Source organism: Urocampus carinirostris, chromosome 11 (genome assembly GCF_059441175.1).
Source record: "Urocampus carinirostris isolate Australia breed hairy pipefish chromosome 11, RoL_Ucar_1.0, whole genome shotgun sequence".
NCBI lineage: Eukaryota > Metazoa > Chordata > Actinopteri > Syngnathiformes > Syngnathidae > Urocampus > Urocampus carinirostris.
In genome coordinates this window covers 21072744-21091513 of record NC_142359.1, presented here as the reverse complement: position 1 = coordinate 21091513, position 18770 = coordinate 21072744, and the positions used below count along the sequence as shown (strand labels likewise).

General features: G+C 39.7%; 1 protein-coding gene and 1 pseudogene across 1 annotated transcript in view; one reads left to right on the top strand and one right to left on the bottom strand.

Annotated features, from left to right (window-relative positions):
- pah (phenylalanine hydroxylase) overlaps window positions 1-18770 on the top strand; it is a 34314-nt gene that overhangs the window by 4001 nt on the left and 11543 nt on the right. Inside the window, exon 3 of the mRNA XM_088346767.1 lies at window positions 14980-15163. Within this exon, the coding sequence (XP_088202893.1) occupies window positions 14980-15163 (184 nt within the window). The remainder of the gene's footprint in view (window positions 1-14979; window positions 15164-18770) is intronic.
- On the bottom strand, window positions 12925-13093 carry LOC148356753 (U2 spliceosomal RNA; annotated as a pseudogene).

The following is an 18770-nucleotide window of genomic DNA, read 5'->3' as shown; positions in this document are numbered from 1 at the left end:
ATATATATATATATATATATATATATATATATATATATATATATATATATATATATATATATATATATATATATATATATATATATATATATATATATATATATATATATATATATATATAATTTTAATTTTTTTTTTTTTTTTTTGGGGGGGGGGTGTCAGGAACCTACATTGAGGGCAATAGGGAATAAGAGTGTTTTCTTAGATGAAATACGATCGGTTGAACTACTTGGGCACTTGGCAAATATTTGCAGCTTTCTATGGGAACTAGATTTAGGCTCAAACCTCAATTTGATACAAAAAGTGAGTTATGAACTTGTGTTTTTAGGGTAATGTTAAATTATCATTAGATTTTTATTGTTTTCATTCAGCGGGCCAGGTTGCCCATCTTTGCTTAAGACCATTTTGTAAAAAAAAAAAAAAAAAGTTTCACCAAAGTTGAAGCATATATTTTCCAATAATCAATTCCATTTCCTTCCTTCTGTAGCAAATTAATTTACTCTGCACCAAGTTCAAATGGATTTTTCTACGACACAATATGAGAGCTTATTGTAAGTGCAGCCCGTCCTTAATGTTGTTTTACTATTATTTCCAGACAATTAGGTGAACCTAAAACCCCCAAATTGGCCAGAAATTTGAAAGTGCGCCTCATAAGCCTTGTATAACACAAAATACAGTGGATACAATTGGAAATGCATTTAGTACTTATACATGTGCATTACTACACAAAGTTTTACAGTATATCACAGTATTTGACCAAAACCGCAAAGTACTGTACTCAACGGGAATAGAACCCGGTGTGTGGCAATGAAAGCACTATACCACTAATGATATAGCTGATATATAAAAAGGCAGTAGATTTGATCTTATTATCACACTATTTTTACACTGCCAGAAACGAATGCTAGAGATTGGAGGAATCAAAAAGTCGTCCTGAAAGATATAAATAAATGCAAAGTCCAATTCATCATCTGATACTCAGAAGAGTTGTTTCCCTCGCCATGCTTTTTTTGTGTTTATTTATACATTTTAGGACATTTGATTTGTTTTCTCCATGATGTAATATTAATTTCTGGCATCCAGAGTAAAAAATAGTGTGATATTGAGAAAAAAACATAACTCCCATTCTGCATCACTAATGGTCTAGTGCTTAGGTTCTGGCGCTTTCACTGCCGCCTCCCGGGTTCGGGTTCTGTTGCATACAATGTGTTGCGATTTTGGTCAACGACATTTTACGACTAATCAAACATTGCATTTTATACCGTAAGTGTATAAAATGCAATGTAATACAGGAATAAATACGGTATCTCTTACTGTATTTTGGGGGTGGGCCTTATAATCTGGTGCGCCTTATAATGCAGAAAATGATCTTTCAATTATTTTTAGATCTTAATTTGTGTAGAAATAAAGACATTTGAGAACAGTGGAATGTTTATCTCAGGGGGCATTCCACAGCACCGGGGCCTGAATAGAGAACACTTTCGTGCCTGCAGATTTCTTCTTGGATCTTGCAGTCACAAGTAGACCTACATTTTCCGAGCAGAGGTTTCGAGCAGGAACATGGGGCTCAGCTAAATCAGGAAGATAAAATGGAGCAATTCCCTGCAAGCTTTTATGTGTTGGTAACATAACCTTAAAGTCACATCTTAAACGGGAAAGGGAGCCAGTGTATGTCAGCTCAACATGATCAAACATATATAATACGATCAAACTTTATTGTCCTAGTCCGAAGTCTCGCTGTCACATCTGGAATCTGCTGAAAAGATTTAAAGCTGGAAATCGGGAGACCAGAGAGTAAGACATTCAAAATAATCAAGCCGAGAAGTTACAAAAGAATAGTTGCTTATTGATATTATAGAAGCTCTCCAAGGTCTCCTCATTATGCATTAGTGTTTGTTTTTGTGCTGACGACCTTTTCTGACCGAACAAACAGAAGCTTATCTCGCTTGTGAGCCGACCGCATTGATCCGCTGCCCCAATGGTCACCAGTGGCATTAGAAGCCTCCTGATCTGACTCAGATAAAGCATGGTCATCATCTGGTCTGTTTTTCGGTGTGAAGCATTATCCCGTTCTTCAGAGATGAGCCGGATCTTGGCATTGACGGGCAGCGGCGTGTCTGTGTGTGTGAGACACTATTAGATCTTAAAGAAAGAATCTCTCATTCCGAAATTTAGAGTAGGCCTGTTTTGTTTATATTTGTACAATACACATTGCATCACTAGTGGCTTTCATTTTTTATTTTTCTTGAAAACACTAGGTGGCCATGACGTTAGGTCCTCTGCTTTTGTAACATATGAACTAAGTGAGGCTCAAAGTCTCCTTGTCCAGTATCGGACTTCGTGTTTCATATATTTTTGTTTCTACTTACAAAATATTTATGTATTTAAAAGGAAATGGTTCATTCAAAAATGCAAATAGAAATGATTTAAAATAAGGTACACAAATACAAGAATTACAAATACAAATGTTTTGATTTGTCTCCAATATTCATATAGCTGGCTTCATTTTTCCTCACTTGCAATTTTTATTATGTATTTAATTTATTTATTAAAATATTTATTATACTTCAAAAAACAAATCTGAATTGCATTTGGAGTTTTTCAGTGCATATGATGTCACGACCAGCACACAGGGTAGACCCAACCGCGTAACGTTTTCTCACAATTTTATTGAAAGAAAGAGAAAGGGAAGTCACTGGATGCGGGAAGCGAGTCGCTCTCGTACTCGGATTGGGATCCGAACACGGAAGTGGATCTTCCGTAGCGAGCGATGGCGGTGTCTGGGATGGAAAAACTGGTCGGTAGCCGGGACTGGGAAGCCAGAACGGGAGAGTAGACGTAGTCGGGGACAAAAAAGGTCGTAAACCAGGACGGGAGAGCAGAGGTGGGCAGGATCAAAACAGGTCATAGCCGGAGACAGACGGGAACAAAAACGGGACAGGTGGGAGTCAGGGTCAAAAAAGAGGGCTTGACTTGACTTGACTTTCGCAGCCGGACTGACAACAGGGGACAGGAGCCAATCAGAACCCGCGGCGGTTGGCGCCTAATGAGCAGGCACGGGTGATTCAAATCTGTAATCATGACATATGATAACGTTCAGTGCTTTAAAAAATATTAATAACTTTGCTTTGCTTTGAGTTTTTTAAACCCATTTTGATTAAATATAACACAAATATAAAGAAACATAACAAGTGATAGCAAATGTCTACATGTTTGTGTGTTTATTCATAAATGCATATCGTGCTGCTATTCTAAAAAAGTCCTATCTCGACTGTTTTCGTCATTTATTCCTTTTGTCTGAATGGCGTGTGCAAAAATGAGAACAAAAAAATTGGAGTTGTTTTCATAATTGTTTTGACCCATGCCAAAGTATTGTGATTCAGAAAGCCCTTTTGCCCAATTTTTCATCCCAAAATCTCCAAAAGTTTGCTCACCCCAGTTAAAATATTTAGAATATGAATAAAAGCTACTGAATAAATACTACTACAACTTCTAGTACTACTACTACCACTACTACTACTAATACTGAATAAATATACTGATTAAATTCAATAATACATGAAAAAAAAACTTCAAACTACCCGCAGAAATTTCAATTATTGTTAAGATTATCTTGGGTGGCGCGTGGTTAGCATGTCCGCGGCACAGTTCTGAAGTCATGAGATCGAATCCTCCTGTGTGGAGTTTGCATGTTCTCCCCTTGCAACGTAATGTCAGAGGTATTTTTTTTCCAAAAGACTTCTGATTAAATGCCTGCTTCTGTGTTCTTTTTTTGTTTGTTTTTTATTCATTGATCAGCTGTCTGTGTACGTGACTTTTTGCTCGGATCAACACAGATTGGCAGTACTTACGTTATTTATTCATCCTTGTCATGGTTACACACTCCGAAGGGCACCCCTAGAAAAAAGGCACAGACGAGTTGGTGCTTGAAAACATTCGGTTGTGATTTTGTGGTTTTTTAAAGAAAAGTGGGTCAGAAAAGTGTGTAGTAGAACGTAATTGTTGAAGAAAAGCACAAGATCCTCTGAACCTATGAGCTCAGTCTCTCACAATCCTCCCCCGGACTCGCCCCCTTTTGCCTCCCCCCACAAAACAGCCCGGCTGACCAATGACTGACATGGGGGGCAAATGTTTGAAAAAAAAAAACAGAACTTACTAAACCGAAATGCATTTGGTCACGTTGAATATTGAAATATAAATCACTTTAAGACCCTTTTTTTCAGTTTTGGTTCAGATCCTTTTTTTCAGGTTCAGATATTTGTGAGATTCCTTATTTTGGCCCTGATATAATGAGGGCGCCTGGAATCATGACTGACAGTTGTAGCAAACCTTCACCAGATCCAATCCTCCAAGAAATGAAGGAAGTGGGCCACAACTGCGTTACACAGATTTGTTTTTTCATTGCAACAAAGAATGTAGACAATTCTGTTGTGCTTTTAGATTACTAAAATGCAGTGGTGGGTTGTGCATTACACACCTATGCCTTCAGTAGTGCGACATCTGCATAAATCCAAGCCTTAATAACGTTTGCATTTGGATGAAACATTGCCTACCACACATATAAAAAAGAATCACTAATAACATCATAAAATCACACTACTATACTATTTTACCCACCAAAAATCCTTTTTATTTGCGCACAAAATCCACTTTCCTTCCTTTCCTCTAGAATATTTTAATTACTCTGTCCTACGGATTTAAATTCTATCAAGAACTTTTTTTTTCTATCGCCATCAAAGCTAACGCTGAAAGTCCAGTCCATCCTGTTGTATTTCTGGCATGAGTTTTTATTTAATTGAGAGCTGAAAATGTCCTTTTGTCTGAATCAATGATCACAAGGATATTTTTCTTTACCTTATTGTTGTGATACTTCCGTTAACCCCCCACCCCCCCAGCCAATTAGAGCTCGTGAAAACACTGATGTTACGCCTTCTAGAAGGCACTGACCCGCCAAATCATGATCTGATTGCTAACACAACAGCCTTATTTACACAAACTTTGTGCCTCAGTGCCTGCAACGCCTCTACGTATATTTCTGACCCTGGCAACAAGTAATGACTGAAATGTGATGCATAAATAGGAAAGCACACTGGAAGCAGCACAACCGGGGGAGGTTGGGGCAATTATAAAGGAAGATGACAGACAATTTAGAGTTATGAATTAAGTCCATAAGTTAAGTATTCGTGGAGGGAAAAAAAATTCAATCACATGATGTCGATATTTCTTAGGCCAAAAGAGAAGGCCTTACAGTCTTTGACAATCCACCACAAAAAATCCATGACTTTTTTTTCTTAATTCAATATTACTGGATGCATTTTCAGACTCAAGCCCTTTTTTTTCAAGTTGAACACTTTTGGCCCCAACTTAAATCCATACTTTCAACCATGCTTATTAAAAGGGCAGCTCTTGTGACATAGCCCACTTCGTGTCATGTGAAATTCTTACTGGCTATTGGGGATTTTAGGGCTGACTTTGCCGGGTCCTCAGCCTTATAAAAGAAAAAAAAAATCAAAGTGTTTCATGTGAAAAACAAAGCCTTCTTTCCCCTTGAGGAGGCATGAGTAGAAAATGCCATCCGTGAGAGTAGTGCAGTTCTTAGTGGAATCCAAACGGGCTGACTTTTCTGTATGAAAAGCCGATTGTGAGTTTAGTCCATTAGCTTTCTTGTCTGTGCACTTCAAAGTACTAGTAGTCAGATGTGTGAGGCAGAAATATTGACGCTAGTCCTTAAAGGGACTGTGTTTATAATTCAGAGCCCACTAATGGTAAAAAAAACGAATCCATTGTCAATATTAGGCAAAAATACATCAACTATATAAACATTCTTTTTTAAAGAATTCAATATTCATCGGTTAAGAATTTTGGGTTTATTTTATGTGACACAAGCTTCACCTAAAGGGAGCTGATATAAATGTTGTTGCTATGGGTACTCAAAAAGTCTGGGCAACAAATTGATACTTACAATTGTGTGTTTTGGTCCCTTTAAGCTTTTGGAGTTTGTGTACTCCCTTGTGCTTTTTAGCACCTGTTTTTAGTTGCACCGCACCATACAGCATCAAATAGTGGTCAAAAAATACACACTGTAAATGAAATCAATGGATTAGGAACTTGCAAGGAGGACAGGGAGAGAAGCTTTCAGAGAAGAAAATCCAACCTGTTCTTTTTCACAAATACTTACAAAACGCACTTTAGCCCGAAAGGATGTGGATATCAAAGAACGGCAACAAGATTGGTCAATTGTCAGGACCAGCACATAGGGTAGACCCAATCGCATAACGTTTTCTCACAAATGTATTGAAAGAAAGAGGAAGGGAAGCTCGCTGGTCGCGGGAAGCAAGTCGCTCTCCCAATCGGATTGTGATCAGAATACGGAAGTGGATCTTCCTTCAAAGGCGATGGCGGTGTCAGAAACGGAAAAACAGGTCAATAGACGGCATGCCTTGTGGAGAGCAAAAACGTGGTCGGGGTCAGAAACGGCTCGTAAGCCGGGACAGGATAGCAGACGTGGTCGGGATCAAAAACGGGTCGTAAGTCAGGACGGGAGAGCAGACGTGGTCTGGGATCAAAACGGGTTGTAGCCGGAGATAAACGGGAGCAAAAACGGGACAGGCGGAGGTCAGGGTCGAAAAAAAGCTTGCCTTGTAAAAACAGAGGTTTGCAGATGGACTGACCACAGGGGATTGACAGGACTGGGTTAAAGTAGGAACAGGGAGCCAATCAGAGCCTGCAGCGGTTGGCGCCAAATGAGCGGGCACAGGTGATTCACATCAGTAATCATGACACCAATGGTGATAGTTATGTAAGTAAAGCATAAAAATCAGAACAACGAACAGCAGTGGGAAATAATTGCCGAAAAAACAAACAATGAGCTAAAAAAAACTAACAACTGTGCAAAATAATAGATATTATAATAAACAGCCCTGGCATACTCGGCAAACTTCTTTGCATGTGTATGATAGTTAAAAACGGAATCTATGATTTACTTATCGTTTCTCCTTTTCATATCAACGCACAGAAACAAAGAAATCAATCAATTCTTCATTGTAAAAGTCCTTAAAATATTCCCTTAAAAAGGGGCGATGTTTCTCATAATTGCATACTAGTTGGCTTAGGTAAAAAAGCCACTAACATTTAATCCAGTATGGCGCCCATGTTCTTTGACTACTGCGCTAAAAAAATGTTGTCCATAAGGACAAAAATCCTTTTATCTAACAGTAAGCTAGTTGTTATTTAAAAAGCTCAAAACTGGCAGGTAATTTAAGGGCCTTTTTGTGTAACCTTTCCAAGAGGGTATAAGAGAGGAAGTCACTCGCATACTAGTGTAGTAGTGCAGCAAGGTAGTTTCTATGTAAAAATTGATAAACACATTTGAGTACGCAGTCAGCTGTTCAGTGTTTCAAACACATAGAAAGAGGTACCAGTGTGTTCGCTCTCTTTCCAGTGAAGACAATGAACATACACTAAATTCCAGACAACAAGCCACTACATTTTTTGCTGCATTTTTAACACTGCAGCTTTAAATACGGTGCCGCGTTTTTTGGGTGGCGGACCAAAGAAATCGGAGAGCTGCTCTTTACCACAAGGCATGCCGTCTAAATTGAAAAAAACGAGGTCACGACTTGAAACATTTACAAACGTATTCACGATATTTCAACTCTTTTCCCCACAAATCTAACTGCTCAATTTATACATCTGAGTTGAAGAACAGTGGAAGTTATCCATCAAAAAGCTAGCCTTCTTTCTTCACATAATCGTGTCATTATCAGTTCGCTAAAGTTTCCTTTAATCCTCAAGGAACGATTTTAGGTGAATGCAATTCAGTCCTTCACCACGGCAACCACCAATGACAACAGCTCAAAAACCACGTCCGGGTTGCAATCTGGCACTGTTCTCAACAGTATAATTGCCCTGGCGGTGTCGTCTAGAAATAATGGGCTCACATTTTTTCACTTGACACAGCCCTCATTCTCGTTTTCTTTTGGTGCAGTAGTAAATATGTGCATATATTTTGAAAAGTCACATGATACCAAAACCTGTGACGACTCGGAGCAGTTGGCGTGAGTTGTGCGTCAGTCATAAAATGTCAGAAATGGACGTGAGTTTGTTCATTTTTAGCTTAAAATCCATACAAAGACAAAAATGAGTTTTGTTCTTAAATTTGAGCATGCGACTTTTTTTCAGGTACACTCTGTAGTCCGGAATTAACAATACTAGTGCCTGTGCTTGATGCTGCTTTAGTTTTTGGTAACCTTTTTTGAGCCCAAGCATAATTTTTCTCATTATAAAATATCAATTTTCCCTGCTTAATGTTTTTTTTTACATTTTTTTATTTAAATTGTCATATTGACTAATTTGAAAGTATACAGTGGTTCTTATCATTTGTGGCCACCATGGCTCCATAGGTAATACTCCACATTTATATTAAGCTACAAAAGTTGCTATATATTTTTAATTTTCTATATTTTTAACCTGTTTTTCAAGTTTTAGTATATCATTATCACATTTTCATGAAAACAAAAAAAAATACTACTTAGAATATAATCAAAAAATCTCCTGGTGGGAGAAAAATATTTTCTTTCGTGTTTGTGTGTATTTTGTGTGCATTTTTTGACCACTAGATGTCACTGTATTGTGACAATACCACAAACAAAGGTAACAAAGCACAAGGAAAAACTGCGGAGATTTAAAGTGATCAAACATGGACTCTTCATCAAACAAATACCTGTACTATCTCAAATACAATAACTAAGGAAGCTCCCCTATTTCGAACAAGATAGATTCCGGACGATTGTTCGTAAGATGAATTTGTCCGTAAGTTGCTTCAGTGCTACATTTTGTATGTTTAAAGTTTATATAAGGATGTTTGAGGCTCATTTAAGTAACCTGTATTTTTTGTACTAAGAAATAAACACTATATAAAATAATATGCTCTATAAAGATTAATAAAGTTGAGTTTAACTTACTTTTGGAAGATGCGCTTCAAAATGCATTCTCTGCGGTAAAAAGTGTCTGAAAAAAGCGTTCTGACCATTGTCTCAACCGCATCAAGCTTGCTTATTCCACTTTCATTTCAAAAGAAATGGCTGGGCTTTTCTTTACACTTTACACCAACCATATTGATTGGATGCACAAGATTTTAAACAATAAAAATGTCAAAGTTCTTAGCATATTGGAGATAGTATAGACATAGACAGTACAGAATGTTTACTCACAAACTAGGAAGTAGTAGCCAGACTTCTTCTTCGGGGTGGATGCTGGGCCACCTCTCACAGCGCCACCACACGCCGGTAGTGGCAGAAAGGGTGAGGTGCACACAATACAAAATCTAACTTACAGCAATGTCCAGATATTTTGCGACATCCCGAAAAAATTGTTCGTATCCACCGTTTTACGTAAGTCAAATGCTCGTAAGTAGGGGTGCGTCTGTAGTATATAGTATGATTGTTTTATTTTGTACTGAATGTTTTATACATCACTTTTAGTGGCAATTTAACGCCTAGATACTGTTTCGCAAATACATTTCTTTTGATTTAGAGGGAAGTGTTCAGTTTGTGTAGCGTGGTCAGCTCGGATCAGACCAGTTGAGAACCACTAGTCTAACGTATAAGAGCTAGTGTTGGCAGGTATGTAAATGTGTTGTGTTTAGAAAGTCAAGTCATGGTTATTTGTGACACCCTTAACCACAAAAAGTCTCAAAGGGCTACACAGACTATCATTACACTAAGCACTTAAACAGTAAACAAACTTGGCTAGAAGAACAAAATTTATTATGCGTACCGTGCACAATGCATCCGATGAAGTTAGCGACTAATCCAGGGTTGGTCTAATGCTACACCTTATTTTTGTTTTTAGTAAATGTTTGTGATTGTTAGATGGCTACGTAGGTGGCTGATACTGTTATCTGGATAAATATTATCGATTCTGGGGGAAAAAGGCTTCTATCAGGACCATTGTTCCCTCTAACTTTCCACGAGTCTGAGCGTTCACACAAAGTTGGTGAGCAACGCTTGAAACAACAGTGAGCAACCATAATCCCAAGTGTGGCAAGATAATTAATTATCAAACATGTCCAAACATCAAGTTACATTTTGCTGAGTTTCCGGCAATGCAAAATTAGTTTTCTCTTTTGAATGAATTGACTCATGTAATATTGCAAAGGTTGTACGGCCTACAAACGTCGTTTGTTCTTACAATTCTTTCACAAGATATCCATTTTTTTAAATTTCCTGATATATTTTGTCGCATAATATTAACATTTTTGGGGGCTTATTTAGTCGGTTGTAAGATACAGAACTGTACTTAATCACATTTTTAGTGGAAGTACAATGTTGGCAACAAGATTCACTTGATATAATTGGAAATTATTTGAATGCGACACAAACTTTTTCTTCTTTTTTCCGTGTTTTTTCCAACTTTTTTTAAATTCCTTTAAAAAACTTTGTGTTTATTTTTTCCGAGCTGTTACTTTTTTCTTTTTGTTCTCTATTTACTTTATTCCTACATTTCTTCCTTTTTTTTCTGGCTTTTTTTTCTGATTTTTTCCTTCTTTTTTCTCAGCTTTTCACTACTTTTTCATTTTGGTATTTTTTTTCTTTTTGTTCTATTCCCCCCTTCCTTTAAGTCATTTTGTGCATAATTTTACATAATATTTGGTCATGTTGGGATTAAAGAAGCAAAAACAACCTGAAGAGCCGTTTAGGACCCGAAAGAGCCGGTTCCTTTTAGTGAGCCAAGCCGAAGAAGCCGGTTCTCGACAAACTCTACTAACTTTACTCAACTGCGTTCTACTTTGACTCGACTTCAAAATACCGCATTTAGGACACAACGTCAGGGGAACCCGTGTATTTTTACCTTCATGCACTGTAACTTTGACTTAAGTCGCTTCTTAATTAGTAGTTTTGAGCCCTCATTTTGTGCACCGGCTAGATTTTCTTGTGCGCTGAGAATCTGCGAGCAGTGCGCTAATGCGCACGCGCGCAGCTTAGAGGGAACACTGATCAGGACCAATACAGTGAACTTGTATCCGTAGTTACCCATCCCAGTTATCAACCTACGACTAGCATACCCTGAACTTATACTCTTTGAAAGCCATGACTCTCACTCGAGCACATTTTGCATTTTTGAGACACACATAAAGAAAGTCTTACTAAAATAAAAAATATTTAGGTTTTATTGTTCTTAGTATATGTTCTACCTTCTAGTATGGGGGATAGCAACAGGCAGCTATGGAAGATCCCTTGCCATCCGTGATTATAATATGTAGGGTATGTTACGAAAATAGGCTCAATGATAAAGTATAATCCTGAAAGTTTGGAGTTGACATTCTTTCACTGATCCGGCCCCCCTCAAAACAGAAAGTCTGGAGGCGGCCCCAGAGCCAAACTGAGTTTGACATCCCTGCTATATAGTATGTTTCATATGGCATAGTTTAGAGTCTTTTACTGCATATTTGAGCCTTTTGATGACTTATGAAGATTTGGACGTGACTGAAGCTAGGCCACAAACGTCCTTCGACGTAAAATGTTGTTGCATTCATCTCGGGATTCGATCCAGATGCAGGAAGAAGCAGAGGCCCCAGCTACTCACGCAACCCAGTTACGATCAGCCTATTGGAAAAGGAAACACGAGATACACCCTCTTCCATCCGTTATGTATACTACGCAGAGATGCCTTGAAGCAACTCCTAAACATCCAACACCAAGCTTTTATTTGCTGTTAATAGGAAGTGGATCCAGACTTTCTGTTCTGAGACAGGCCAAAAAGTAAAAGAATGTCAACTCCAGATTTTTAGCTTTGTTTTTCAGTATTTTGCTTCATCATTCTGCCTACATTAGTAACCTATCCTAAATGTTATCATCACCGGAGATATGAGACCTTCTCTAAACACAACACATTTATTCAGAAACAATGGGGGGAGAAGATTTTCATGTTTGGTATTGGACGTATTAACTGGTTTATTTTAACAGTTTTATGAATGCAGTTTTATACCCAAACCAACTCTCCACGCTTTACAAACTCAACACTGCCCTCTAGAGAGCATTTGGTTTGTATTTATTTTGAAAATCTTAAGTTCTAATAGAAATGACACACTCTGAAATTGCCGTATTTTCAGGACCAGAACAGAAACAGGACCCAATTGCGTTACGTTTCTCACAAGTTGTATTAAAGGAAAGAGGAAGGGCTGCGCCCACGATCCGGTGTTCGCTAGGCGCGGGAAGCAAGTCGCTCTCGTACTCGGATTGTGCTCCGACCACAGAAGTGGATCTGCCGTGGCGAGCGATGGCGTGTCAGGGACGGAAAAAGCGGGACGGTAGCCGGGACAGGAGAGCAAAAACGTGGTCGGGGTCGGAAGCAAGTCGATAGCCAGAATAGGAGAGAAGACGTAGTCAGGATCAAATACGGGTCGAAGCCGGGGACAGACGGGAGCAAAAAAAAGGACAGATGGGATTCAGGGTATAAAGAAAGTCTTTATATTGTAATCTTCTTTACCATATCTTTGGTTTGAACAATTTTATTGACACTAGTAACATCAGATAAACAATGTGAGGTTTGAACATTTTTTCTCGACAATCTTAACAGCAATTAAGCATGTTCACAATTTCGTTATATGACGTTTTAACAATTTTTTAACAGCAATTAAACACACAATTTCATTATATCATATCCCAACAATATGAGTTTTTATCGACACTTTTAACAGCAATTGAATACTTCTTGGTTTTGTTTTTTTGTTTTTTAGCAAATAAACAATGTGAGGTTTGAACATTGGGGTTTTTAAGGGTTATTGATCTATCTTCGTTATTCATTATCCATTATCCGTTATCGGTCAGTTCATAATACGCTACAAAGCCTAGGAGCCGGGACACTTACTCTCAGCCAAAAGGCCAAGCTAAGGTCCTAGCCCTAAAGCCTTGCTGCGATCATTGCGAATGCACCGTTCCCGGAGGTACTGCAATACCGGGCCGATGCGTGGAGTGGACAGAGCAAGCTCATATTCCATCTCCGAAATGCAAAAATCAAAGATAGTGACTTCATAGAAAGTACACAAAAGGCCAAGCTAAGGACCTAGCATCAAAGCCAAAGGCCAAGCTAAGGACCTGGCATCAAAGCCTTGCTAAGGCCAAGCTAAGGACCTAGCATCAAAGCTTTGCATTGATCCAAACTCAGTATCAGGTGTGATTTTTTTTTAATTACTATAAGTTGAGGACATTCTAAGGTCATAGTACCAGCTCAGTAGCCTAGATGGTAAGGCGCCCGCTTTGAGACTGGGAGGTCGGTGGTTCGCGCCCCGGCCGAGTCATTCCTAAGACTTAAAAAGTGGTCGGCGGCGCCCTCTGTTGGCTGCGGCTGCATCGGCTCGCTACAACGGGTCAGGTGCAATCGACATTTCGTTCTGTGTACATTGTTACACAGAATGACAATACAAGGAAATTATTATTATTATTATTATAAAATGAATACTTTTTCAGGTCGTGGTGTGTTTTGTTGAACTTGAATTTATAAGAAAACTAAACAATATAAAGCCCTCTGGAATTGTTTTACTCTCAAGCCATACAAATGAAGGAAAAAGTAGATGAAATCTTAATGTATCTCTTCAAGCTTTTAACATTTATTTTTTACCCATAAATCCCAAAAACAGATACACTGGCGTCTTTTTTTTTAAATCCATAAACAACATTTATTTTCTGTTTTACAACAGCGCTCCCTTGTGGGCAACTTTCGTCGCGCAATTGAATGGAATTGTGTTTATTGTCATTGATAACAACGCAGTGGAACTTTGCATGCAACGAGATTATATATGGCACGACAAGGAAAACTCGTGATAAAAATTGTAAAGAGAAATCTGGATAAAAGACTGTCAGAATATATAGGCAAGCAAAATTACATTGATGTGCTTAGAGACTGGTGCAAGTTGTAATCATAGTGCAATGACAAATAGTGCATCGTAACAATAGTGCAATAACATTAAAAAGCAACAGAAATCCTTAAATAATTCCAAAAGATATGTATGTAATTTATTTCACGGGTTTGTGCACTTGTTTAAGACGGTGATGGCCCTCTGGTGATGTGTAATATTTGAAACTTAGATGTTGCTGTACTGTGTAACTGAAAAACGAGGGTTATAAGCACAAGGAAGAACACAAAATAGAGGGACTCAAAGTAACCATTTTGATTTCCTTTTTTTGCCATGCCTTTTGTGAACTTAATAAGTGAAAATCTGGAGCGAAAAGCAGTAAAGGGAAGGGAAAAAAGGAAAAAGGATAATGTTAGAAATAAGAAAGAAAGAAGGGGAAAAAAACAAAAAGAAAGAAGAAAAATAAATAAATAATGAGAAATAAGTTTTAAAAAAGGGAAAATTAATAGAAGGAAAAAAGGAAAATAAAGAAAAAAAAAACAAGAAATGAGGAAAAAAAGACACATTTTTGGGTGTACTTGTAGCAGCAAGATGTCCAACAACCACATCAGCTCCATCCATTCTAAGTGATCCTCAACTTATGTTAAAACAAATGCATATGTCTTAACCTATGACTATCCAAAAGAAGCACGCTAGTATTCATGTATTTTTCTGAGGTCACGGGATCAAATCCTGTGCGGAATTTGCATGTTCTCCCCGTGTTTGAGTGGATTTCCTCCGGGCACTCTCTCTTTCTCCCACATTCCAAAAACATGCATGTCAGGGTAATTGACCGGTCCAAATTGTCTCTATGTGTAAATGAGTTGTCTGTCTCTGTGTGCCCTGCGACTGGCTGGCAACCAGTTCAGGTTGTCCCCTGCCCACTGCCTTAAGATAGCTGGGATGGGCTCCAACACCCTCAGGACCCTACTGAGGATAAGCGGTGCAGATAATGGATATATGGATGATTTTCTTCAATGAATAGATATAGTTTTTTGGTTTACCACTTTTGAAACCAAATAATACAAACTGTCTTTTAATGGACCTGAAGCTCATGTTTAGCCATGAACGTAATGATCCTGCAGGAGAAGGGCATCAACCTGACGCACATCGAGTCCCGGCCATCACGCATCAGTAAGGAACAGTTTGAGTTCTTCATCAGCGTGGACTCCAACTGCTCAAATGCCTTGGACGAAGTCATCGACGGCCTTCGCACGCAAATCAGCGGCCAAGTGCACGAGTTGACACGCAACAAACAGAAAGATACCGGTGAGATCGTCGACAGGTATTCGGAACAGATGGAAGAAAAATGAGCAGCTTTGGAGTGGGTGGATCGCAGTTTGGGATGATAAAAAACGCGACATCCGTGTTGATTTGGAGTTTCGTGGAAAAAGCAGAGGATGAAAAGTAGTATTGTGAAATGTGTTGGGCAAGTTACTGAAAAACACTAGTTTGTTGCAATTTCTAGTTACTTAATTTAAAAAGGGATTCTGTTAGCCCCCTTGTTGACTGACACACAGAGGTAGTGTCACGACCAGTACCCAACTGCGTAATGTTTCACACAATGCTTTATTAAGGGATCGGGGAAGTCGGGGCGAGAGAAAAAGACAGCGATCTGGTGCTCTTTGCCCAGTAGGTGCGGGACGCCCTTGCGATCGAAGCGTGGTCAGAGATCGGAACAGGTCGGGTAGCCGGGACAAGCGGGAAGTCATGGTTTGGGGATTGATACAGGAAACTGAATCGGGCAGGATACGGCTAGCCGGGACAGGAGAACGGAGCTTGGATCAGGGATTGATACATGTAGCCAGGAAAGGAGAACGGAGCTTTGATCGGTGATTGATACAAGAAATAATATCAGGATATGGGTAGCCGGGACAGGAGAATGGAGCTTGAATCGGGGATTGAAACAAGAAACAGAATCTGGATACAGGTAGCCGGGACAGGAGAATGGAGCTTGGATCGGGGATGGATACAGGAAACAGAATCTGGATACAGGTAGCCGGGACAGGAGAATGGAACTTGGGTCGGGGATCGGTACAGGAAACAGAATCAGGATACGGGTAGCTGGGACAAGAGAACATAGCTTAGATCGGGGTTCGATCTTGGAAACAGGTCAGGATCAAAACAGGAGCCAGAGTCAAAAGTGCTTGCCTTGCATGCACTGAGGTTAGCAGACGGACTGACCAGGAGTGAATAAGAAAGACGTGTTTAATTAGGATGAGGACTAATTAGGGAACGAGTGGCAGCTGGGACTAAACGAGTAAGCACAGGTGAGAGCAATGAGCAAATCATGACAGGTAGAGCCTTACTCTGAAAGTAACTATCCCCTAATAATGCTTCAAGATAGCCACATAATAAAATAGAACCAAGAAAAAAGTATAACGTGCACCAAACTGACTTTCGTAATCTTGAGTGTTTGCAAAAAGAACATTTTGCCGAGACACTTCATATAAATTTTGTCTCTGGGCTTCAAACCACTTTAAGATTCACTTTTCCATATTTGGGTGCTGCCCAAGACATTTTCTTTTCTATCCATAAATAAAAGGACTAAAATTCAGACCACGTTTACCGTAGGTCATTAAATTCTGGGCTCACGTTTGCCCAACGGTTTTCGTTGTTCCTGTATAAGCCACGCCTCCTCCCTATGGCTACTTACCCTCTGCCACTTGAGACACACAACAAAATATATGCATAAAAACCGACCCCGATTCCAGTATTTTATTTTATAGTTGTAAATATGGCTTAGAATATAAACAGTAGGGAGAATAATTCCATGAGGAGAGAATCAGTGTCCTTGTACCCAGTGCTTAAGACCAGTGCTTAAGACAGCATTGCCATAACTGTATTAAGTTATTTTTTGTTAGTAAATGTAAACGCCCCCCGGACCGCATAGGCTAAGGATCGATCGAGGGTTGTCTGTGCCCACTTGAGTGATGAAGGAATGATATGCATTCTGAGCACACAGTAACCCATGATCTGCATAATTGAAGTACTACAACTAACGCTGTAACGCATCATAAGGTAAAGACAGTAGAGTTACAAACTTTATAAATAGTGCCTCAGAGTACCGGTTACAGAGAAACTTAATTGCGGATTGCTTTGGTTACTCGGCTGATCACCGGAAGAAAGCAAACATACTAAACAATAGCATGCTCTTTGCAAAGATAAAGTTGGTAGGGATAATGTCTGTCATGAACCAGGAACGGAGACGGGACCCAATAGCGCTCGTTTTCTCAGTTTTTATTGACAAGAGGGAGAGAAAGGCTTGCTTCCACGATCCGCGGATCGACGAACACGGGTAGCAGGTGGCGGAAACGCGGAAGTGGCACTTCCGTGTCTGGCGAGGAGGATCACAGACAGGCGGGAATAGCAAGTCGTTGGCCGGGACTGGAGATCAAAGGCGGTGTCGAGTTCGTCAGCGAGGTAGGTAGCAGGAGGCAGGCAAGTAACAGGGCAAAACAGGTCAGGTAACAGGCAGGCAGAACGGGGCGTAGTCAGATCCGGAAACAGGTTGGCAAGAAAGATCAGGCAGAAAAAAGCAGGACAGGAACGGAATCGGACGAAAAGGCTTACTGAGCTGAAGGCAACAGTTCGCATACGATCTGACGGCTTCCTCTTGGAAGTTGGGGGTTTTAAAAGAGAGTATCAGCCAATCAGCTGTCCGGGCTGTTGGCGCCAATTAAGCCGTCGCAGCTGCGCTCAATCAGCAATCATGACAATATCAGAATATCTGTAGGGAGAAATTCAGCAGACTCATACTGCTTGAGAGGGAGCAAACGTAACAGTATTGAGTTGTACTTTGTAGGAAAATAAAAGGGTTGTGTAGGACATTGTAAGCAAAGGAGGAATAGTTAATGTCAAGGGGATGAGCTGCTTTTAATAAATAGTGGAGTAAAACACCACGTTGTACCGACAGGTTAGTTACAAAATGTAATCAATAACGCATCCTAGTACTCGTTGTCGAGACCAGTAATTGCGTTCCAGGAATGTATTCCTTTGTAACAGAGTATGTAACGGAGTATGAAGAGTGCTATTGTCAAAAAAGTCCCCACAATTTAGTGTATTCAAGGCCAGTCATTTATAGACAGCCGTCTTTGCCGATGAGACAGACTGCTCTCCACCCCGGTCCTGACCCCATGATTGGTTGTTTCCAGAATCACATTAGCTTTGCTATTCACCACCAACAGGCCTGGTGGGAATAAGAGCTCTATGTGAACCTCTTGTCCAGGCTAAGACTGACAGGACCTACCGGGATGCAACCTCCCCCCAGTCAAGGTCAAGTGGACGAGATGATACTAGTGGTCCCGATATTTGGGAGGCCTGTTCAACCCTCGTCGTCCCTGTGTAGCCTCAGGCCTTCGGACCACATGGTGCAATAGGAAATTCGTGAGCTTCTTTTGTGTCGAAAATCCCTCAGAACAAGCAGAGGGATTGTATCCACGGCTCTGTTGCGTTTCAACATGCCAGGCCATCATATTGTCTCTATCAATATCTTCTTGTTATATTCCGCTCGTACAATGGACGACCAACAGCATTTGATAATACTTTGCAGTTGTTTTTATTTCAAGCCCATACAGCATTGGGCATGTGACTTACAGTGTAGCAGCTAGTAGTTAGCTCATTTAAAAAGTAATTGAGTTACCCCTTCGGAATACTGACACCAAAAAGTGTCACGCTACACCAAAAATAACGATCTAGTTACAACTTACTGGGTATACTAACATAGAAGCAGACCTCTTTGAATTGCTTTAAAGTAAAAGATATAGAAGAAAACGTGTACACCAACCTGTGGAAGCAGTGAACCCTCCATATGTTTTGACTTGGATTTTGAGACCGTGCGTACGAACACTTACCTGAGACACACCATATCCATTTT